This window comes from Parasteatoda tepidariorum, chromosome 6 (assembly GCF_043381705.1).
Source record: "Parasteatoda tepidariorum isolate YZ-2023 chromosome 6, CAS_Ptep_4.0, whole genome shotgun sequence".
Taxonomy (NCBI): Eukaryota; Metazoa; Arthropoda; class Arachnida; order Araneae; family Theridiidae; genus Parasteatoda; species Parasteatoda tepidariorum.
This window is the reverse complement of record NC_092209.1, coordinates 31,611,930-31,637,201: the sequence shown is the minus strand read 5'-3', so window position 1 is coordinate 31,637,201 and position 25,272 is coordinate 31,611,930. Positions and strand designations below refer to the sequence as shown.

Sequence of the window (25,272 nt, the reverse complement as noted above, 5' to 3'; positions counted from 1 at the left end):
AATCCTGTTTCGAGCAAAAAAAATTATAAATATAAACGGTCAGCTAAAAATTGAATTGATGAGTTAGTTTTATGTTGATTTTTATTCTTTAGAAGTTAGGAAATAAGTCAAATCATGATTTGTCATATTGTTTCAGTGTTTTAATTTTTGAAAAAAATTTCCGCATTTATATTTATTCTGAATTTTGTAGAATGGTTTTATGAGAATATAGGTCACCTATAAAGTAAGCCAAAATATTGTACAACTCTTAATTCAATTTACTTAAAAATATATTTATTTATTAGCAATTAAATATTTGGGTTGCATACAAAAATGTTTTTTAATTATTAGAAACAAGATTTTATAATCATATTCAGTTTTTATTTGAATAAAAACTCAAAAATATTAATGCTTGTATGCTAGGGTGGCATGAAATATTAATTTTAAAAATGTTTTTGAACTCGCTTGGTAAAGAAATTTTTTCACGTAACTTAATTTTTTCTATTTTTATTATATTTCTAAGTAAATCTTTTATTAGTATAATTTATTAGTATTTTATTAATATGTAATTGTGAAATATATCTATCTCATTGTCATTTGTTCAGTTTTCGTTTATATTAGTTTTAATTTTGCAACTGCTCAAACTTTATTAGTTCCTATCAAATGTTACGATTCTAATCGGGGAAAGTCAGTGAAATTACAGTAAATGTTCGTTGCATTTTTTTTTATACTTTATTTATTTTAAGTTTGATCTAATATTTTCTAGTGTGCTTTTTATCATATTTATAACCTTCTTAGTTAGCAATTGCCTATTGAGTTAACATATTTTCTACCTTCACATTTTACTTTTTATGTATTATTTAAATTCTATAAAAATAGTAATAATTTAAGGATATCCTTCAATTTTTCATATTTGTATCATGTACATAAAGGGGATATTTCTGTATCGTGATCTGTAGCTCTAACTACAATCGCCAAGGTGCCAAATAGATTTTAAAATTGCAAATAAAAAAAACCAACAACATGTAGATGTTTGCCCGGGGGTGGCTACGAGTTATACCTTTCAAGTTGGCCTCTTTCTGTGATGTTTTTTTTTAGTTTCTCACGGGCCACTACTCGGAAGTTTCCAAGACTTGGGGATTATTCTGCCAAAGATCATGATATGGAAATCTCCCCAACTTAAAATTGATGTTTAAAGATTTCCCTATCGTGCTGTTAGGAAAATCTTTACAGATAATTGCCAAGTTTTGGTGATTTTTGGGCTGTTGACTGTCTAGAAACTACAAGCATCCCAAAAAGGACCTACTCGTAGCCATTGTAGTATCTGTTTTCTGAAAAAATTAAGCAGATCATTAAACTTAAAATTCAGATTAGTAATTATGTAGATTTTGACATTAACTAGTCAACACAACAAAAGAAATAGAATTTATACTTACTGTAAGACAACTATTAATACAACATACCTAAAAAGAAAACTAATTGGACATTGTACTTAATTAGACAAAACTAAAAGACATAGTACTTAGACATTGACTTCTGAATTTATTCATAAAATAATCTTGACTAAAAATGAATACAGCCCACATTTTACAAGCTATATTAAGAGGACGCAATACCTACCCTCTCAATGCCAGCTGCTAATGCTTTTTCTATGGGAGCTTCATTTGCTAATAACTTTTTTGCATTTTGATATTTTGGAAAAATTCTTTCAGCATTTGAAAGTTCATAGTTTACTCTAAGGTCTTATGAAATCACTTTTTGTTTTACCATAAATTTTAAATTATTAATGGAGTTTAAATATCGGTAATAGAGACATCTTCTTGAAATCCGTTTTTTATCAAAATTCATTTAGTAAATCCTTATTTTTGAGTTCACTTACTCGAACTATACATTTCAAGCTACCAGAAGAAATAACTAGTAATTATTTTCTTCAATTATGAAATGTGTTATTAGGAAAGAAAGATGAAAAAATTCTTAAAAAAATTGGGAAAAGAGCCTAAACCACGCCTCCCATCTGTCCTCCCTTCATTTACCAATACGAGTAAAAGTTCTAGTGGGGAGATCTTTTGGGGGGTTAGGAGAAAAGCCTCTTTACTTTCTTTGAATAGTTGAGGGGTTAAATAGCCTTGGGGTCTTCTGTTGTGGTTGAAAACAGTTTTTATTTCATTCTCTTTCTTTAAAATGAGTTAGGATGGAAGACTTTCTTTCGAATTTTCTTATGTTATTTATTATTATTTTTTCTTCTTAATTTTGGCAATAACAACTTATCAAAACATTGTAGGATAAATATATTTAATTAGTTAATTATATATATCAATTAAGCTAACAATAATTATGCAATCTTCTGTAAAAAATTTTATGTAGCACTTTTAAATACGGAGTTAAAAAATAGTAAAAATTTTAAACTTCGTAATTTAAATTATAATATTGTCATTAAATTTTTTTTAGCTTTATATAAGAGGTTAAAAATTGAAACTAGCAATATGAAATTTCTTTACTTAAATATCAGTCCTAAATTTCATAAAATTACAATAAATTTCAGAACAGTCACATGTGGGTCTAATACTTTCCTAATTAAACTTGGCACCTTTTTCTTTAACTACTTAAATAAAATTATCAACAATATTATTAAAGAGGATTTTTCTTGGATTATCACTAATAATCCACCGATTTTAGAATTTATTAAACATAATAAAATTAATTCTATTGCCACTTATGATTTCCAAGATCTTTTCAATAGCATTCCCCTTTCTAAACTAAAAGATGTTCTTTTGAATTATTACTATGTTTTGAAAAAATCTTTAATTGCGATTTTGATTATTGGGAAATTCCAATTAATTTTTGTCTTTTCAATAATTATCTTTAAAATGGAAAAGATATTTTTTTTTTCCTAGTTGATGGAATACCGGAAGGACCTAACGTTTCATCTCTCTTAGCTAATTTTTTGTTTGCACTAAAAAAAAGAAATTGTACTCTTAATATTAAATTTGTTTTTAGATTTATTGATGATTTAATTATCTTCAATTTTCATGAATATACTCTTTTATTTAATAATATTTACCCCTAGGAATTAACCTCGCTTCGTAATCATAATGATAGCTTTAATTTTTTGGATTTGGGTATTATAAAAGGAGAAAATATCTGCTTTGTTGGTCTATTTTATAAAAGAAATTATTTTTATTTTAAGGCAAATAAATTATTTGGAATTCTAATGTTCTTAAAAATATCTATTTTAATACCATTTTTAATCAAATGTGTAGAATTAAAAGATTATGTAGTAATGTTTAGTTATCCAAAAAACAAATAGACAAAATTTTAAAAAAAAAAAACAATGGTTACCCAAATAAAGTAATTAAATTCTATATAAAAACATTAAGTTAATTGTATGTTATTGTGAATAAATTTACTAAAAAACTTCTTCGTTAATTTATACAATTTTTACCGTGTGCAAATCCATTTCGGGCAAATCCTTGGCTGAAATTATGTGCATAACAGGCAATTCATATTTCCTTCTCTCTCTCTCTTCTGTTTTATTTATTTTTTTCTTAAATAAAAGTTAATTTTCTAAAATTATTAATTGGCAATTTCTTTAAATTATCCGATATAATAACCGATATGCGATTTATATTTTAATTTCTTCACTAGCAAATGCTAACTATTTCTGAGCATCATATAATGTTACTCAGGTTTTTATGGTCGTAAATATAGATTGCTAGTTTTAAATATGAATATTATATTTTCCCATTTCGTAAATTTTCCTAACTGTTCAATAATAATGAGTTTTTCTGAAAATACGTTTCATTTTCTTTACAGTTCTAACAGAGTTAAATGAACATATTTCATTTTAGTATCATATGCATATATATGCATATACATACATATACATGCATATACATACATACATATACATGCATATACATACATTTTAATTTTCCCTTCCCTTTAGCAAGTGCTTCTTATGTCTCAGCATCCAGATTTTTATTTTGTATAGTATTTCCAGATTTTATTAATAATGTTATATTTTCTTCACATTGCTGACAGTGCTAAATGTACATATATATATTATTATTATTATTATTTTCAAATTTAATGTTTGCAACTGTACATCATAGTGTATATTCTTGAAAAGAATTTTTTTTTTCACTATTATTTGTTTTAGTTACTCATATTTTATCTTCAAAATTTCCACATTTATTTAGCACCATGAGTTTGCCCGAAAAAATACTTGTGCTAGTTTACAGAATTGCCTAGTATCATGAGTTTTCTCAGTAAAATTTTGCTTTCACAGTGTCAACGATTGTATATTATAATTTTCCTTCTCGCAAATGCTCTATATTTCTCAGCAACACATGTTGTTGCTCAGATTTTTATTTATTTTGTTTTATATACTAATGCTAGATTTAAACATGAATATTATATTTTAACATTTCTTAAAATTTTTATTGCCTGCTCATCATAATGCCTATTTGCTTTATTTATTCTTGCCTGACTTTATATTTTAATTCTATATTTTAGTATTCTTTTCTTTTCTTTTGTTTTTTTGTCAGCATTATTTGCAATTATTGAATCAGAATTATTATTCTCTAAAATAAGTAGTTATAGCAATTTGACAGACTTGCTATTAAAAGTCGTTACTTTATATGTATTCAAATAATCATCGCTAAAACTACATTTTGGATAAATCAATTTTTAATTTATGTCACAATTAATTTATTTTAATCCATTAAGACATACCATAAATTTAATAACATACAATGTATTCAGATTAATTTAATCATGAGACAATGGGGATAGGGGAGTATGTAGGTGATATTAGCGAGTTGCATTAAAATTTTTAGAAAAAAAAATATAACACCAATTTTTAGTATTTTATTGCAAAATAGCTTTTATCTTTAAAAACTTTTTTAAAGAAAATTATATTAAAAATCTTTTGTTGAGAAACACGTTTTTATATCTTGCAGGATATTTCGATGGCTATTTAAAATTGACAGAAAAATGTTCACTTTAAGAAAATAAATGTTTACTTCGACTTTTAACTACTACAAAATGCCCATAATTAGCATTGTATTATTTACTTTGCCAATTTTACCTTTAATTAACTTTTTGATATTACATTCCTTTTTTCCATCTGTGATAAAGTAAGAGTTGTGTTCTTGCTTTTAGCCCTCATTTTGTCACCATATGTAAACATAATAAATCTATTGCAATTATACATTTCTTGTGACTCAAGTTATACTGTTTGTAATGCACACATGTAAACTATTTATATTTGCTCTATTTTGTAATTTAAATTTTTTATTTTTTCCTTTTTATGTTTTTATCTTGATTATACGGAAGTAAAAGATCAGGATGGTTATAAATAAAGATTTTTTATGCTTTTAATTAGAGAGTTTTTTTAATTGCATGCTTCGCCCACAAAATTAGAGTTTTTTGTAATATTACAGTCATTTTCTCTATTTTTGATTTATTATTTATTTTTGTGTTTGCGAAGTTCTGACATATGTCTGCAAACTTATCTGCGTTATAAATAAGTTTATATTTCATTACGTAAATAACAACAAAAAAGTAACATATGTTTCAAACATATGTTACAAAACATATGTTTCATACATCAAAAAAGTAGTTCGAGAAAATTTTCTTCACTGAATTTAAACACCCAAAATAACAAAATGACCTTTTTTTTTTTAAATATAGTGTCTCTTAGCTTTTATATGTATCTGTATGAACAGGTGTGTGCTCATAGATACACAATTAAAATGAAAGTAAAGAATTCAAGATGTGATCAAAACAAAATTTTAAAACTTTAGAGAACAAAGTAGAATAACAGAAAAATAAAAATCGAGGGGAAATTTTTTTTTAATTCGTTGATTATCAAACTATACGCTAACAGATGTTTCATCTGAATTCCATCTTTCTGAGGCTGAAGTAATATGGAACATGTGGTGAGAATTCGCTTTAAAAAAGGAGAGTAAATAAATAATACTAAAATACAAAAATAAATAATACTCAAACAGAAATTTTAATAATTCAAATGGAGATTGAAATGTATGAAACAGAAAAGAATATAAAATTATTGAAACGGAAAAAAATAAAAAATTATTTTTGTGTAGAAATATTTATTTTTAAATTTTCTTTTTCCTTTGCACAAACACACACCCATATTCTAATATACGTATGTGTCTTAAACTATTGAAAATGAAAGGAGAAAAATTCTCAGACAAATACAAAACAATGTAATTTGTAATTCAGCAAAATTACAAAGCAATATAAATAAATTAAAAAATTTATTGAGAAATTATTATACTTATTTACAGAAAATAAAATTTTCCCGGATGGTGAATGTAAGTTTGAAAAAGATACATCAAAACAAAAATTTTCTTTGATGCAATTTAAAAAGCGTTTGATTTTTCTTTTATCATATTTTATAATTAATTCTTATTTTTTTATTTTTATAACTTTTTATTATATTAGTATAAGTTTTAATAATTTTTTCAATTCTGTATTATGACTTAATAAATTGCCTACGTTTTAATAAATTATGTATTTTTCAGAATTTTTATAATTATATTTCTTCATATATTTACAGCTCAATATAATTAGCAGTTCTAGCTCCGATTATTAAAACTAAGTTACTTTAATTAATTCCATTAATTCCACACACATTAATAAAAATTTATATTCTTCTTGGTGTTTTAATTTGAAACGAATTAATTGTAAGATATAAGTAATCCCCATTATCTTGTAAACACCTATTTACATACAAATAAATAGTTAGAATGTCTATTCTGGATATTTCACAACGAAACTAAGAATGGGTTTAAAAATAAAAGACCGCGTACCCAGAATCACTTTTCGAAACTAATGCTTATATTGTTCAGTTTTGCTAAGGAAGGATGGGATAGTTTAACTGACCCTCTATCATATATCACTGTCACTGTACCAATTCACTCCTCCCTCAAAGCGACGCCCCCAAAGGGTGACTATTACAACTCTGATTTTGCCAATTCCGGTTTTTTATCTGGGTATCGCGTCCTCTTAACTATGCATTTGGTCGGATGTGGATTACAAGTTAGAATTATTTTAACATTAAAACTGTTAAATTAAATTATTTTGATACATGATTTTAGATTATGAAAATTAACAGCAGTTTTAAAAAAATTAACTTATTGACATGTCATATTTGTGTACAATTTCCCTCACATTTGCTTCAGTTGATCAAAAAAATCCATATCTTCACGTTAAAGCTAAATTGGAAAAGAGATTAGCTGTTACTGCTGTATTTTCACATGAAGGAAAAAGTGCTGACATCTTAATATTTAAAAATTAAAATTTTTTTTTTTGTATTTTAGCTTAAAAAAGAATCTGTTTAGTTTTTTCGATTAACTCCTTTTTCATTTAGCTCATGGTTTCCTAAAATTAATGTTTAATGTTGTTTAAGTTGTTTAAATCAATTAAGAATTACTTCACAAAAGCATGTGGTATTATTGCACTAGTTATTTTTCATTAAGGGAAAGATACTAATACCCTACACATAAAATTTCAGAAATTTGTATTTTAACTTGAAAGAAATCGTTTTAAGTTTTTCAGGATACTAAATTATAATACTATTAATGGTTTGTATTTAATACTTATAATGATTAGTATTACAGTAGGGAACCGATTATCCAGAACGATTGGGACCCTCGATATTCCGGATAACTGATTTTTCCGGTTTTCAGAATCGCTACAAAATGCCGTTTTTTTATAATTAAACCCAACTAAAAAATTAAAAATAATCTTAAAAGAAGAAAAAACGATGAAGTGATACACTAATGATTATTTCCAAAATGATGATAAGGTAAACATCTTTCAAAAAAGAACAAAAAATCCTAAAATCTTATAAGGAAAAAAATTTTTTTTTTTAAAAAATGGCGGGAAAACTAATCGAATTTCGTTCCGGATTTTTGGTTTTCCGGTTTTCTTATTTCTGGATAACGGGTTCTGTACTGTACTATTATAATTCTAATAATGGTTCGTATTTTAAATTATTTTTCTAGGTACTGTGATTTTCTTCTCATAATCATGGCTAGAGAACCCATTGTGTTAAATGTCTATGACATGGTAAGTTATTGCCAATTTACGTTTAATTCATTCTTAATTTAATTCAGGAAATTTCCAATTAATGAACATCACTTTGTAAGGTAGTGGATCTAAATATTATGCATAAAATATATTTCTTTACTTGCTGCTTCTTAAAATTAAATTTTTCAACAAGTTTTTACTTAACTCTTAGTTAAAATGTTTATTTCAAACTGTTAAGAATCATAATATATAGTTTCATTAATTTATGAAATGTGCAACAGAGCTTGCAGGAGGCAATATTTATGCCTTTGACATTACTAATATTTGATTTAATTACCTAAATATGCATTTGTGGCTTTTGTCTCTTGTTGAGGTAACATTAAACTGCATTTATATCTTATGCAAAAACTAACAATCTATTTTACTTTAGAATCAATTGGTGTAGAATAATTTGTTAAATTCTTCATCTTACTTAAAAGATTAATGAAAATTGAAAAAACTATTGTGAAAGTAATGTTAAAATTTCTGAATTTTTTTCTTATTTTACTGTTTTTTTCTTTTATATCAGTCATATAAAGATACTATATATTATTTTGCATTTTACAACTTAGAAAATTTGCAACTGTCCAGTTTGTGTGAGCTGGATTTGAGAACTCATTTAAACGTATTTTCCCTTGTGTCAGAATTTTTTCGGGCTTCCTGTGACATACCTCTTTAATGCTAATATATTTCTGCAAGATACTTCTTATAAGTAACAAAGATACGTGTCACTAAATTAAAGTAACAGAAGCGTCTACTTCAAAAAAAAAAAAAACTGTTCGGATCAAATAAAATAATTTAATTAAATATGTAATATTTTTTTAAATTCTAGTATTATGGGATATATTCTCGCATTTTGTAGGGGGGGAAACACACTAATTATTTCCTTTTTTCGCGTTTTGTGAATATCATCACATTAAAAAAATAATAGAAAAATCCGTTGCAGTAACCACTAGAAAAAAAAAAGAGAAAGAAATGACGATGAAATCACACATATTGTACTCTTCAAAAAAGGGTTAGAGATTTATTATTTCAAGATTCAGTTATTGTAATAAATAATATCGTATTAAAAATATTGGATTTTAAAAAACTATGTGGAAATCAATAGTAATAACTGCCTAAGAGAATTGGAACGAAAATTTTTACAGAAAAGAAAACCAAATATTTTACTTCATTATTTTTTATTTTTCATTATTCTCAAATGAGAATAGAAAAATCACAAGCATTTTTGTCCCACTTCAATGTGCAAGAAAGGCATCTTTTGAAAATTTCTGCTGAAACAAAAAAAAACCCTAAATATTTTACTTCCCAAAAGAAAAGTCTTTCTGCAAAAACTTGGCAGTGTTCTGAGACAATGTCGCTGTGCCGACATGATTTTGCTACAGGGATATTTTCAATTATAAAATATTAACTTGAAGCATGAATTATTAGGACATTTCTTGCATACATTTAAAAGAATCATTAGCTATTGGTTTTCATTCATTTGAATATATTTCAATTTTAATTTCAGTATTGGATAAATGAATATACATCAGCTTTGGGCCTTGGAGTTTTTCATTCTGGAGTAGAAGTTTATGGCACTGGTAAGTTTTTTTTCTTTTTTTTTACATCTCAAAGTTTGTGTTTTATAAGAATTTTTGATCATATTAACAACCTTCTAGTCTTCCTAAGTCTTCTTTTCTGAAAATATTTCATAAGGTCATAGAATTTTTTTTCTCAACATGCATTTGAATACTTTTAAGTTTTCATTTTCGTAGAAAATTAAACTTAATTATTACTATGTAGCTAATCATTTGACTCACTGATTGGCAATTAAAAAATACTTATTTTTAAACTTTCTTTATTTGTATCAAATAAATTAGCACTGCTTAAAGGTTTTGCTTCTAAATTTTATTAAAATATAGCTAAGTGTTAAAATATTTTGGTGTAATTTTTGAAAATGTTGTGGTCTAACGTCCCCATTTCACAAAATTGCTTATTTGGACATTTTATTTTTATAACCATTGTTGAACAGTTGGCCCAATTTTTTGGGTCTACAACTACTAATGTTCAACTCCGTAGCCTTGTAATTTGAACCCAATCCAGAAGACAAGGGAATTCCTGGATCAAGTATTAGGAGAAATTTGCTTTCCTGGAGGACTTTTTGATGAAACTAACTCGCATTTGGGTTACATGGAGAGGAAAACCACGAAAATCTCATGCGGTTAGCCTAACGGTAAGGGGAACCCAGTTGACCTCATTGGAAGGCAAACGCTCTATCCCCTGAGTCATCATGGCTCTTATTTTGACATTGACAAATATTTAGATATTTACGTTTCAATTTAATCAATAGGCAGCACATATTCATTTATCAGATATCATAATTTCGCATTTTGTCCAAGAATGACTTAATAGTACACTATATATATATATAGAATTCAATTGTTTATTTGTATTCAGCAGATTATGGGAATTAAAATATAAACATTGCTCTAGATTTTTTATATTTAAGTAATTTTTTGTATAGTATCTCTAAAAGTTATATTTATTTACGGAATCAAATAAAGTTACGTTTCTTGACTGAATTTCTTTTTGAATTTAAATTTATCATTTTATTTTGTAGCATTTACTATTAAATAAAATATTGAAAAATTGTGACTCATGAATTAAGGTGTATTTTATCTTTTAATAAATAAATTAAAACTTATATATCATTACTTTTTTAAAAATTAGAATTTGCATATGGTGGACACCCTTTTCCATTTTCGGGCATATTTGAAATAAGTCCTCGAGATGCAGATGATTTAGGAGAACAATTCAAATTTAAGTAAGTTACATACATTGTGTGTATTTTATAATTCTTTATTAATTGTTAAAAATGAGTAAATTTGATACTGTGTTCTAAATTTGATGTAATATTGGTAAAATTTTTATTTTATTTAGGTTTTGTTTTTTGTATTTGTATTTTAATTTTTATATTTGTTAAAAATTATTTTAATTTTATTTTGACAAAAATTACAGAACTGAGTTAAAAAAAAATAGAATGGGGAGTTATTGCAATTTCTAATTTGGAATTAGGATTTGATTGATCATGCTCATATTAAAGTAAGCAGATATTTTAAAAAGGAAAATATTAATTTTTCTTTATTACCGGAGTATATTGGTAATTAGACAAATTCTATGGTTGTTGAACAAATTGGGATTAATAAATAAAATTTTTTCTCTTCCTTTAAGTTTTTGAATTGGAGATACTATGGTCAACAACACCTTTCATGGTATGATCTAGGTACTCTAGTCAACACATATTCAGCAAAAATTTTTTGTGATATTTTAATGCACTGTGATTAAAGTTAAATTAACATTACTTGAAGACTGGTAGTTGCGATGTTACTAAATAGATCTGTATTAAACTTCAAGAACAAAAATGCAACCACCAATCACAAAGTTACTAAATTTAAAAAGTGGTGATTAAAAATTTGTTTACTAATTGCTACTTGATTACCACTTTTTTGTTGAAAAATCACTTAGTGAGCTCCAAAACATGTGCTTACAACTCCTCGTATTATTTATGTGGTTCTTACATGTGAAAGACATCTCTGCAATGTTTAGATTATTTTACACAAGTTTAGAATTTCAGTTCTGAATTTAATTATCAAAGGTTTCATTTAACCCTAGTAACAATTTTACATTGGCCCCAATTGGGCTCAAAATTGGCTCAATATGAACATACATCGAAGGACCTATATTGGGATGTTGTGATTTTTTAATGATGGTCCTGTATAGTGCCAATATCGGCTTTTATGGGGCCAATATAAGGCCTATATTGACTGAATAATTAATATAAAATATTGGGTGAATCTAACGATTTTATATCGGGCCGACCTAGGTTGTAAAGTGGCTTTAAAATGTCTGGTAAATCTGACAATTATATAGGGCCAATATTGGAGAAAATAACGGCCTTTTGAACCCTTATTGAGCCGAGATTTGTGAATATTGGTTCAATGAAAACCTCAGTTATTTTGCTTTGAGGGAAGTTAGTCAATTTATATTACAAATTTATTCAATTTATGGCTCATAATATTTAAAAGTAATCTTACTGATATAGTTTCATGATTATGATTACAACTAAACAATTAATATAGATTTATTTTGTGACTAAAAAATTTATTGTTTGTCTATAAGTACAATATTCAAAAACTCAAATCCTAAATTTTATTGATAAATGTTTTATACAATACTTAAATTTTCCATCAACCTAATTGGAGAGGCCATGTTGCTTACCAACCCTGCTTACAATATTTAGGAAAATGCTTCTACATAAATAATATTGATAGTTTTTTTTTTAATATTTTAGAATTTTAATTTTTGAAAAGTGGCCACTATTTAAAATGGCCACTGGCTGGTATCAAAGTATCCTAACTTTGCCCTATAATGAAACTTAAAATATTTGTAATGTATATCATGAGGTTTCTTTAAGAAAAGATTAGTTTGTATTTTGTTCAAGTTATTGAGCTACACTGATAAAACCATATGTATGTATATGTTGATATTGTCGTTGTGTGCTTTTGACATGCTGTTGACCCACAAAATGAGAACATAAATCTGAAAATATTCTGGTATTTTTAGTATTTAAGATAGTATTATTCTTTTTTACTTTGTTATAGTTTCACCTGTTGGTCAATTTTTTAAATAATTTTTTTATTTTTATTCAACTACTCAACATGCCTTTCAAGTTATATTCAGATTCGTTCTGTAGAATCTCAGTTACCAGTCTGAATACTGCTACCACTGTATTAATCATCATTGAATGAAATTTAAATTGTGTCAATTTTAATGATTTCATTTAATGTTTCAGACAGTCTGTATTAATAGGACACACAGATTTTACAGACAGTGATGTGCGTCAAATTGTCGAAGAACTAGGAAAGCAATTTAGAGGAGATTGGTACCATTTGATTACAAAGAACTGTAATCATTTCTCTGGTGCTCTCACACAAGTAAGGAAAAAAGAAAATTCGATCAAAGTTTTTAAAAATAATTCTAATGTTTTTCAGTGGCTGGGTTTGCTTGCTGTTTTTTTAATTTAAGTGTGTTACCAAGTTCTCTTGCTTCAAGACTGTTTTTCGTAAATACTTGTGGTTTAAACATTAAAATATTTGTTGTTAAAAACTAAAAATTTGCATGCCTACACCATATTTTTTTAAACTTGTGCAACATATTTTTTTATATTTTGTTGTTAATAGAAAGAAGAAAAAAACTCATTCATTTCATCAAAGTAAGCTACAAATTATGTCAAATCGATGCCTAGGAGGCATCAAAATGTGTGTAGATATATATATTACACATACCAGTTGTTATAATTATGTTACTTATGAATATAAATACCTGTGAAGTTGTAAATATCCTCTCATTTGTCCGTTGCTAAGGCAGATATAGTTATTAATTAATTCTTTTTATAATTAAATATTTGAATTCTGGCTTATATTAACCATAATAAGCAAAATTCAATTTATTCAGGAAGTTCTAATGCCTCTGGGGGGTGACAACACCCACATTGGGAGCCTAGTGCTTGATGACATTTTAAGGTAGGAAGTTAAGCTTATCAATTAAAGAGTGCTTAATGACATTTTAAGGCTTGATGACATTAAGTGTTTGATGACATTAGCCTAGTGCTTGATGACATTTTAAGGTAGGAAGTTAAGCTTATCAATTAAAGAGAATAAGTTTAGCACATCAAGAAATTTTCCTGTCATGCCAAAATAATTTGAACAATAGTAAAAATAAATTTGTAATTAAATTATTTTTTTTATTGATAAGCGGAAAAATGGCATTAAATTTTTTTTTCATACTTGCACTTTGATAAAATCATATTTTTTATTCTTGCCCTAAATGCAAAATTATATGATTTGTAGAAGGTATTTAAGTTTTAATCATGATTTTATCTATATGCTTAAAGTATTCATTCATCACCAATGCAAAAGAAAAAAAAAGATAACACACTAATTTCTTGTTTTTCTGGGGGGATTATTATGTAGTATTGATAAATTTTTTCTTTCAATAGATACTTTGTGGTAAAGACATTCCATCTTGGGTTAACCGTTTGGCAGATATGAGTTCGCGCGTACCATTCCTTCAGCGCTGTCTGCCTAAAGAATGGCTCACTCCCATTGCTCTCCAAGCAACCCTACAGGAGAACGCTGAGACGACATCTAGTCAACAAGATGAGAATCATCTCTGACGATCGGCCACCTGGCCTGGGGCTGAACAACCCTAAAGTGCCATCAATTATTTTGTTCTTTATATAAATCAGCAGTCTCAAAAGGTTTAACTACGTAAAGAGAAGATTATCTTCGACGGAAGCGATTTGTAAAAGCCAAATAAAAGTCAACTTTTTACCAAAGGAATTTTTTAAATTATTTATATAATGACTGATAACTTTTATTGATTAAACAGTGAATGTGATAAACTTTTTTAACTGGAAAGTTTATCTCCTTTTTTGTGTGAGCTGTTTAAAAATAAACTTGTCCAGTTTGTTCACACGAGTACATAGCCATTCCAGTGATTTATATCTAGTATTATTATTGTGTTAATAATTTAGTGCTCAATTTTCAAGTTGCATGATTGTTTCAAAATGTAAAGGGACTGGTTCTTTAGCCAAGATTATGAGTTTTTTTAAAAATAATTTTAAGATTTACTTTTTAAATTCTGAATAATGCATTTGCTGCCAACTCTCCTAGATTTTAATAAGTATGTAAATACTGAACTAAGCATTATTTATTGTAATCAGTTTGATACATTAGATACATATTGCTGCTAATTAATGTATAAGTGATTTAAACAAGTATTGCTGCTAAATGAGGAATATAGCCTCATTAAAGTAACCAGTTTTACTTTTAAAAAAATATTCTAAGGCTTCCAATTTTTTCTAAAAAGAAAAAATTGGACATTCGAAATTCAAAACATTCGTTTACATTCGAAATTCAAAAATCTCTATTTTTAAATTTAATTAAGAATAGATTACTACCATCTAAAATTAACTAAATATCTGTTATTTAAGAATATGAACTCAAAGATTTAATAAACAGAATAAAAGCATTTTATATTAAAGTCCAATTAATGTCAATTATAAATCGAAAATATTGCAAAGAATTTAAATTTTAAGTTATCTGTGTGATATAGTTTTTCTATTGTATTGCCTATAAAAATACCTAAAATTCCCTATGTTTAAAATATTTTAGTTGTACAATAATTAGCATAAAATTTATGTATTTCGTAAAATTTTCTAATTTTTTCTTTTACATGTTTGCAGCTATAACTTCAAATTCTGTCATAATAATTATTTCATGTTGTAATTTAAGTGACTTGAGAGAAGTGTTTCTCTTCACCTAGCTGTTTTTTTAAAAAATTTTTTTAATATTTTTTAATTCCGAAATTTGGGCAAGGTTCCTATTTTATTTGTAACTGTTGTTGCATCATAATTCAATGTTGATTACTTGGAGTAATTATTAAATTTCTGCTTAATTAATGATCAATTAAAGAGTTAAGAAGAATAACATGTAAATAATGTGAGTTTAAGAGAAATTGTTTTAAATTTATGGAAGTTAGATTAAAAAATTAATATGCTATGCTGACAGCTGATGATAACATAGAGCCTTGTAGTTATTAATCTTAATATTGGAAAATGGGAGGTTTTAAAAATGCTACTTAACATGTTATTCAATTATTATTCTATTACCAATAGTAGGTTTTACACATTGCATTATCAATTGAATAACACAATTATCAATTGAATACCATCAATTGAATAACTCAATTGTGGTAATCTAAAATTTTTCGTTCATTGATTACTTTTTTGTAAAGTCTTGAATTTTTTCTAGTTGAGCTTTTTTTTTTCTTCCAAAATTTACATAACTGGAAAAAACAATCTTGATTTATTATTATTTTTTATTTAAATTTTGTGTATTTGCTGTAATATAGTTGATAAATTTTAAAAGGCAATTATTTAGATCAAAATTTTTTTTCCATTCATTTGTGCTAATTCTGTTTATTTAATTATTTATTTTTTTCAATTGTAAATCTTAAATTTTTATTCCAAATTTATTTTTGTTTGGAGGAATTATTAATTTCCAATAACATTAAAATAAATTTTCCTTATACACATGATCACACAAAGTATCCAACTTCTTTAAAACAGAATTGTTTATTTAAAAAAATATGACATAAAAAAAATGTTAAAACATATTTTACTTTGATTAAGAAAATATTTTTCTGTATAAAAGGCAGCAAAAAATTTATGCATATTAACTTTTTCCCTATGACATAAATTCTTCATATGTATTTTTTTCATGAATATTTTTTTAGTATTTGAATTAATAGGTTAATATCTAAGTTAATAACTAAAGCATGCATTTTTGTTCGGAGGTTGAGATATTTATTAAACTATTATTGATACTAAAATTGATTTCATTTCAATTGATGAAATTAATTATAAAATTAAGGTGATATTTCTTATTGAAATGCTTTGAGGATTATTAATGAAATTTTAATTCTAATTGTGGCATCTTTTAATTGCTATTTCTTCATTTTATTAATATTTTATGTGAATGCTTTTTTTTTACACACAGTGCCATTTTTCTAATCTTTTTCTTTGCAATATATATTCTAAGAAACTAAACAGTTTAGACTAAACTGTTTAGTTTTTATTAAACAATTAGTACCTTGTTTTATTTGTAATTATCAATGTATTTATATATTATGGAAAATATTGCCTTTATGTTATATGGAAAACATTTTCGAAAGATTTCTTTTGAAAATTTTAGTTGCCATGTTTTGTCTTGTTTTTAAATGGTCATTTTTATCATTTTACTTATTTAAAATACTGTTAGCATTATGGTTCAATAAAAGAATTATATTTCGACATTCAATTTAATATTGTGGTATGTATTTTCACTTGTTTGCAGAGCATTTTAATAATATATATATGATAATTTAAAGTACAGCAATGCATTTTATTTATAAAACTATTAGCTTATGATTTTGCATTTAAGTAGACAAAAATTTTAAAAGCTTTTTACAAAAGATTTATCATTAAGCTGTTTTGCTTCAATTGCTAAAGCTTATGTTTTAATAGCTATAATTTATGCTTCAATAGCTAATTCAATAATTATGGTTATATATAGTATTTTATATTTTTCTGTTAAAGTTTTTATAACGATAAATGTTTTTTATTTGCTTAGAAGGCAACTTTTTTTCATTGGTCTACTTTAAGTACCATTTAATATAAGAGTCGAACTTCAACGATCATTAAGGCTTAAAATTCTCACAAAAAATCTAGATACAGCAGCTTAACTTAATTAGTGTAACTCAAATAATGGGAAAAATGATTTTTATTTTTTCTATTGGTCTTCTTTTAGTAAAATTTAATATATTTGATTGATAATCAAACTTTTTCACTTTTAAGGTTTAACTTAAAAGTTAAAGAAAAAAAGATGATGAAGCAGCTGAACTGTAACACAATGTATTTTAATAAAAAATGGAAATATTTACAACTAAAATTTGAAAATCAGTAAAATGGTTTACATAAAAAAAATATTTATTATTAAAAAGTTACTTTAATCCTCTTTGAATCAGAAATAAGTTTCTTTTTAATTGCTCTGTTTAAAATAGGAATCTTAATAAATTATTGAAATAAGGACTTTATCTGAATATAAATTATTCTTGTTGAGTCTATTGATAGTTAAGAAGTGGAACTGTATAAAAAAAGAGCTAGTACAACATACAAGAGCTGTACCTTGGAAAAATAAAAAGTATGAATTACAAAATTAAATGCCAAATTTCGTTTATTTTCATTAAAATTAAATACTAATTTTTCTATGATTATTATAAAGATATAAATTTTGAATATCAATACAAAATTTTTCTGTATCTCTAAAAATCGAAAAGTTTATTTGTAAAAATTATGGATATTCCAATATCTAATTTATGCAAATAAATACTAAAGACAGACAAATAGCCAATATATATATATATATATTTTAAACAAAAGTTGAACAGAATTTTTTTAGTTTACTATATGCATTGTAATCATTTTTAAAAGTGCGTAAGTAATGTGTCCAAATAAAATTCTTATTTCTTTTTGGAGGGAAATGAATGAAAAACATATAATTTTGTTGTATTATTTTGTGTTATTTAAAGAAAATTAATATTTAAAATCAATGTGTTTGTGGTTTTAAATCATCTGCTGTTTGCAACACTGAATGTGTAAAATGAACCTACTCATTCAAAGGCTATGTGTTTTCTTGCAATGCTTGTCTTTGTGTTTACATTTTATCCCAAAATATGTATATCAATACTTATTGTATATTCTTAAATATTTATGTTCACACTATATATGTTTTCTCAGTGCACCTTTAAATTTAGTGCTCATTTAACTAGTCATTTTAATTTAAGTAATTTATGAACAATTTTACCACAAAAAAAAATGTGATTTTATAAAAGTTTTAAAAAATTTGATTTTAGTTTTTAACTCTTGTTTATCGTCTAAAAATGAAACTCGATATTGAGGTTTGATTTGTTGTTTTTGTAAAGTAGATAACTCTAATTCTGAAATTATTAATGCATGTTACACATTTTGTAAAGATTTTTCTACGATGATATATCTTTCTTGATAAAAACAAGTATGTTTTTAGGTGAATGATATTTACTAAAAATTTCTATAGATATTTATATAAATGGTTTATCTAATCTAAAAACCTTAAAATTCTATGAAACTTTCAAGAATTATGAAAATATTTGTAAAATATTGAAATGTGGTAATAGTTTCGATGCACTGATAATTAAAATCAATCATAAATTTAAGAAGAATGCTATAATTAATGTATGCTTAAAAATTATACAACAGTTTTATTATGATTAGTCAACGATTATTTTCTTTTTCATAATACATTAAACAATAATTTTAGAATTATAGAATATAAAATTACATGGAATTAGAAGGAATATTTATGAATTACTAAATTTTGAAAATAAATCTGATAATTAAAATTAAACTTTTTTTTTAAAAAAAAAGTGTATAACCATAGGAAAGCTTTAGTTACAATAATTTACGGTGTTATTTGAATATCAATTCATTATTTTCCTTATAATTTTTTTTGTTTAATATAGTCTTTTTTTTTCATTTGAAGAACAATGTTTCTGTGCAAGATCAATTATTGACCAATCTATCAATTGTGCAGATCATTGGTCCAATGATACTTATAAAAAGCGAGGGCAACTTATATCAGTTAAGTACTGCACTTTAATTTCAAAACACAGTCAAAATTAAAAATATTTCTGCCTATTGTCAAATAAATTTTTTACTTCTAATTTGTAATGAATTTTTAAGAATTATTTAAGTGTGCTTATAATTAAAAAATATGCATGCATTGGAATTAAAATTTTTTTTTTCTAAGGATTTAAAATATAAGTTGCAGATTGTCCTATTGATTTTGTTCTTAAATTTTTTTAGCAGAGGTGTGGGTGTAGAGTCAGCAAAAAAGTGAGAGCCCATCCACGAAAACTTTTTTAATAACTAATCTTACATAATTACTTAATATCTTGATTAAGTATTAAATTGCAATGAATTGCTCCTGTCTTTGCAGCTAGATGGAAATATCATGGAAAATAGGATAAAACCCCATTACTATTATTCAATTTTGTTTTGTTGTTCGTGTCATGTAGTTTAATGTATTTCTGCTAACTAATAATGTAGCTGTTATCAAATTCAAATTGTTAATATTCCAACAAAAAATAGGATAGTTTAAACTATTCAATTTTTCAAATAAAAATCCTCTACCAGTAGACATATTTTGAGAGGTTAAAGTTGCAGTCAGCTATTGAGAGGTAAAAATAAATTTGAAAGCAAATAAATTCGTGTATGAGAAAACACTTTTTGAAGTGTTAGTTGATTTTTGCCATACAAGACAAAGAGTCGATTGTATAGTCTTCCCACAAAATGTAAAGAAGTTTTTAAAGGTTTAATTTTAAGTCATAATGGCCGAGAAGGCTAGATATTTCAAATGGTTTAAATTCATAAAACATTTATTTAAAACAGTGAAATGCATGAGCTACGTTGAATACAGAAAGTGTATTTAGTTGTTGCTTCTGTCACATTTAAGTAAAAAAATAAACAACAAATAAATAAAAATAAATTGTTGTACCTTGAAACCTGTGAGGTTGACCATCTTTATAAGTTAACCACATAAATAAGTTGACTTGACGAAACCATTGTAACATGATCACTTATTTATCTTGTATGCTGAAATAAGTGAAAAGTCTAGCAGAGTGGTTGAAGGATATGAACCCATCATAAGTTGACCAATGAGAAAAGAAAAAGAAACTTCAGGAAATTTCCATGCAATTATGTTAATCATTAGAATTTTATTAAATTAGTAGAATAGCATTAAAAGCTAACTTAAAAGCCTTTGTGAAAACCATATAGGAAAAGTAACCATATAGGAAAACTATTAGCATACATAATAACCTATATTCCTATAACCTATATATAACCTTTATTCTTACTTGTGTAATAACTACACTCTATAAAATGCCCACATTCAAAGTTGATCACTTAAGCAATGCACCACAAATGGTCAACTTGCACAGGTTTCATTGTACCTAGACATAACTAATAAAAAACTTCAGTTTGATGTAATGATTGAAGACATGCGATAAACAATTGAGATTAAAATTTACCTTTTCATAATTACTTGGAATTTAAAAATGACTGTATACAGAAGGGGGCAAATGATTTTTCTCAACTTAAATCAAGCATAAAAATATTACTCAAAAGATAACGCCTTCTGGCCATCCCATTAATAGGTGAAATTCTGAAGATGTTCCTCTAGAAAACCCATTTTTCTTTAAATTACGCAAGAATTATAATGCTCTGTGAAAGAACATGTTAGTGAATTTCGGAAAAGAATGTACCGACAAAATTTTTATTAATAACTGCATTGCTTAAAAATTTGGTAGAATTGATTAATGATCTGTTCTCAATGGCGCTCGTTTTTCTGATAGGCTCTTCATCAAGTTTAGTTTATTATAATGCATGCAGGCTTAAATTCAAAACTTAATATCAAGGTTTTTTTTTAATTGTTAGCCATTGGAATTAAAAAATAACTTAAGTAAATGCTCATTTATTTCACATAAATTTTTTTTTAAACATAGAATCCAAATTCGAAAAGTAAATTTTCAAATTTTTTTAGTGCAACAATGAATTTAAAAACAGGAAGGGATGAATTATTTCTAATTGTTTGATGTTATTCTTCACAATCATTGAACTTTTCAAATTTAAAGATTTGTCATTTTCTGTGGAAAAAGTTATAAGAAAAAATAGTGCTATAAATGCTTTTTAAAGATAAATAGGTCAATTCTCTGACCATATGATAAGAAATTTCAGTGAAAGGTGGTATCAAAATGACGCCACTTGCGTAAAATTTTTAACATCTGTTTGATTTTTGTTGCAATCTTTTCATTTCTCACCAATATTAACTGCAAGTATTAACTAGCAAAAAATTTAAATGTGATATTTACTTACCACCTTTCTCCTCAATTTTGTAATTTAGTTATTGCTAGGTATTTAAGTATTTGCTTATAAGAAAACTTCTGTTAAAAAACCGGAACTTCCTATTCTTTTTATGACTAGAATTCTAACTTGGTTTAGCAATGTTGACCAATTCCAAGTATGTCAATTTACTAAATTGCACTTATGATATTTATATTTTACTAAAAAAATTACATGACTGACCAAATTGTATCTGCTTATTTTGTTATACTCTATATTATCTTTAAAATAATTAACATATTTTTTGTTACCTAGTGTTTATTAAGTTTCTCATGCCTTTTGTATTTTTTTTAATTAATCAAGTTCTTTTTGATATGCAAGGAGAAGTATTAAAGGTATTTTAATTTAAAAGATTAGTAAAAAACTAATGAATTATTTAAACTAAATGTATACTTTAGTATTTTTTGTTTCAGAAAATTCCAAAACTTAAGTAATATTATAAAAATTGCTTTAAGTATTATTAGTTTGAAACATAAAAAAACATTTACTTACAAAATAAAAAATGGACTATTTGGTATTCTTTGTGTAAATTTGAAATTATGATTGTTACTAGCAATATTAATTTGTATATATAATGTTCAAGCAAAATCTGATCTTATGAATGTTAAAATATTTATATTGAAGGTTATAACCTAAATTTAATTATTTGAACTTTTTTTTCATTCCATTCAATTTTAGTCTCTTGTAGCTTCCATTAACGAGACTATATTTAAAATTGTGGAATGTAGGATTCAGTGGTTTAAAATTGATGTTCTGATTGTGTGAATGTTATAAAGTGACGACTACTGTTCAACCAAAACGAGAAAAACTTTGCCTGTAGTATTTTGGCAAATTATACATATTTCATCATATAGTGTCTAGTTATTAAGATTTTTTAATTAAGAGTTTTTTTTTAAGGGATAGTTAAAAACTTTGCTGGAAACTACCTTCAGTCATTAATAAACATGTCCCATATTGTTTCAATTTTAAGTTCGAAAATAGTGCTGCTATTATAATTCCATATTTAAAGTAAAAATGTGAATGAACTGCAATCAATCACAAATCAATAAAAAATGTCTCCTTTTATTTCACTGCATTTAAATATTTTTTTAATTATTATTTCCTTCAGATTTTTATAAGGTAGAACAGTAGCTATGAGAAGTTGCAATTAGGACATAACTAATATGAGTCGAGTTATAGTATCAAATAGTTTCTTCAGAATTTAATTATTTCTTTGCAGGTGGTTTTCGGAAGAGAGAAGTTCAAAATTCAAAACTCTATCTATTTATATTTTTTAGCGATGTTAAAAGTAAAATTGTAAGTAAAGTATAACATACAACAAAAAGAAAGCATGAAATAAGCAGAAATCAAAATCAGCATTTTTTGTTATTAGTTTTGTTTAAAAACATAATAATTTTCTGTATAAAAAACGTCTGTTAAGGCAACAAAACGTTTTTAAGACATCAACAAATATATAATACTTTGGTGTATAAGGTGAAAAAACAAGTAAATAAGCTTAAAAATTGTTCGTTTTATAACCTTACAAAAACTAGTTCATTGCACTCTCACTAACTAAAAGGAGAAAACAAATACCTGTTCCACCTAAGTTTTAGTGGAATGTCCTGTTCCTATTGTAATTTTCTAAAATATCTACTGGCAAAGTTTTTTCTCGTATCTGTAGATCAGTTTTGTTTCTTTTTTAAAAAAAAGGGAAATATTCTTTTCTTGTCTGTGCAAAATATTTTACTTAATTGTTAATTGCGACTAAATAATTTTTTAAACGATGGTGCATAGTACGTGCCTGATAAAGTGTAAAGATTGAAAAAAAAAAAAACAGTGAAGGACAATCTCAAACTGTTAAATCTTGAATCTCAATTAGAAATTTTATGCGGGGATGCTAACTATGTATTTTCTGTAATTTAAATTTTACAAATGAAACTATTGCAAAATTACTGAGAACGTTTTTGAAAATTGCCAGTTTGGTTATAATTTATATTGATTTCAATAGGAATATTGTTTATTTTAAGGAAATTTTAAGTTCATAAGTAATTTTGATTAGGTGAGCATGCTAAAAGTTTTAAATACCTGCATTTATTTTATGCAAAAGTATTGGAATAAAAATGAAAAAAAGCAATTGCTATTTCTACTTACATATGACTTTTATTGTAAAAATTAATTTGCACAAAAATATTTTTAAGCTGTTTAGAATTTTAATTCTGGGTGCCAGTGTGTGGGGGTACTACGTTTAAAACAGAAGTTTGCAGTAAGCTTCTATCATGTACATTGAGAAACGTTTTTAAAGGTTAGCATCCCTGGATATGTATGTAAAGTGTTTTTTATTAATGTGACTTAGAAATTGAAAAATATATTAGAAAATTATACAAGTTATTTTATTTCTTAGTTTTTTTACAGCGTTTTTTATTAAAATATACTGACATTATTTAGAAGGAAACAAGTTCATGTAATTTTGAATAGAAATACCACTGAAATTTCTTATAAAACGGAAGGAAAAAAACCCAAAGTAGATCATATTAATTTTTATTATAATTGACCATTTTATTTTTGATTAAAGCTTTGCAAGAGAAAAATTTTAATATTATGCATAGAAAACTGGTTGTTATGGACTATTGATACTAAACATTATGTATATATGCATAAGTTATATATAAAATTACTAAAAAACTGGTGCGATATTTACTCATAAACTGGTAAAAAAATTAAAATAGAAAAAGTAAACAATTACTATGGAGTGCTCCTTTAATTTCGGCATTTTTATTTTATGTTCTTGCTGAAAAGAAGGAAAATAACTTAAAAAGTGAGATTTTCTAATAAGAAAAATGAAAGTTTTACAAAAAGTAAAATCTCCAAGTTATAGTGCCTAATCCCAGGGACACCTCATTCAACACTCTAATCAAAAAGTTATAAATGAAAACATAATTCTCTTGCATTTTTTTTAGTCTATTAGATATAAGTCAGATAAGTTGAAAAATGGTTATAAAATAAACAACAGTCCTTGCATTAAATTTATATGATGCCTTGGTAATCCAATAAACTTTTTGTGGATTTAAAGATGTGAATCAAAAAGGGTTATATTACTTTTTTTCTTACATAAATATTAAGTGTTTGTCTTTTATAGCTTTTTTTTTTACCTCTCAACAAACATTAAATTTTATTCTAAGAATAATGAGCCCTATAATCAAGCAATTTGCTATAACTATTAAACAATAGAAAATGTTCTAAAAGTTATTTAATTCCAAAAAATATTTTTATACTTGAGCAATACATAATGAATGCTTTAAAAATATACCTAAGAAATTCTGAACGTTATAAAATAAGAGTTCCGTAGGATTTTTGGGGTAATGCAAAAACATTAAGAGTGTCAGTATATTCGAGTAAAAAACAGTTGAATAATTTAAATGCGCTTAGTTTGTGCCAAATTAACTGTAAATATGTTCCATAAAATTGTTAAGATTGGAATCTGTGTTTTAGCAATGGAAAATTGTATTTGAAAAAAAAAATTATATACTTTTAATGAAAATTTACTTGGGTAAAATAAAACTTTGTATTTAACATTTCTTGCTCTAATGAATTTGTAAAATATATTTGTTTTAATAAAGACTTTTCATACACTA

At 25.5% G+C, this 25,272-nt stretch overlaps 1 protein-coding gene across 2 annotated transcripts; it reads left to right on the top strand.

Moving 5' to 3' along the window:
* The first annotated feature begins 9 nt into the window (after positions 1-9).
* Positions 10-25,272, top strand: LOC107448649 (deubiquitinase DESI2). 2 transcript variants are annotated; one of them, XR_011636989.1, is made up of 7 exons: positions 11-223; positions 8,016-8,079; positions 9,590-9,662; positions 10,792-10,885; positions 12,914-13,055; positions 14,120-16,328; positions 16,435-25,272. XR_011636989.1 is itself a non-coding variant. In XM_016063945.4 (6 exons), exons 2-6 carry the CDS (start codon positions 8,041-8,043, stop codon positions 14,294-14,296), a joined length of 525 nt encoding a protein of 174 aa, XP_015919431.1. In that variant the 5' UTR covers positions 10-223; positions 8,016-8,040; the 3' UTR covers positions 14,297-25,272. The 2 variants fall into 2 exon arrangements, 1 of the variants encoding a protein (XP_015919431.1); XM_016063945.4 differs by having other exon boundaries at positions 10-223; positions 14,120-25,272.

Excerpts from the sequence above, each read along its gene's own strand:
- LOC107448649 (XM_016063945.4), top strand. The coding sequence starts at position 8,041 with ATGGCTAGAGAACCCATTGTGTTAAATGTCTATGACATG. Across the intron at positions 10,886-12,913 it reads GGAGAACAATTCAAATTTAA|ACAGTCTGTATTAATAGGAC; the intron begins GTAAGTTACATA and ends TTAATGTTTCAG. Across the intron at positions 13,056-14,119 it reads TCTCTGGTGCTCTCACACAA|ATACTTTGTGGTAAAGACAT; the intron begins GTAAGGAAAAAA and ends TTCTTTCAATAG.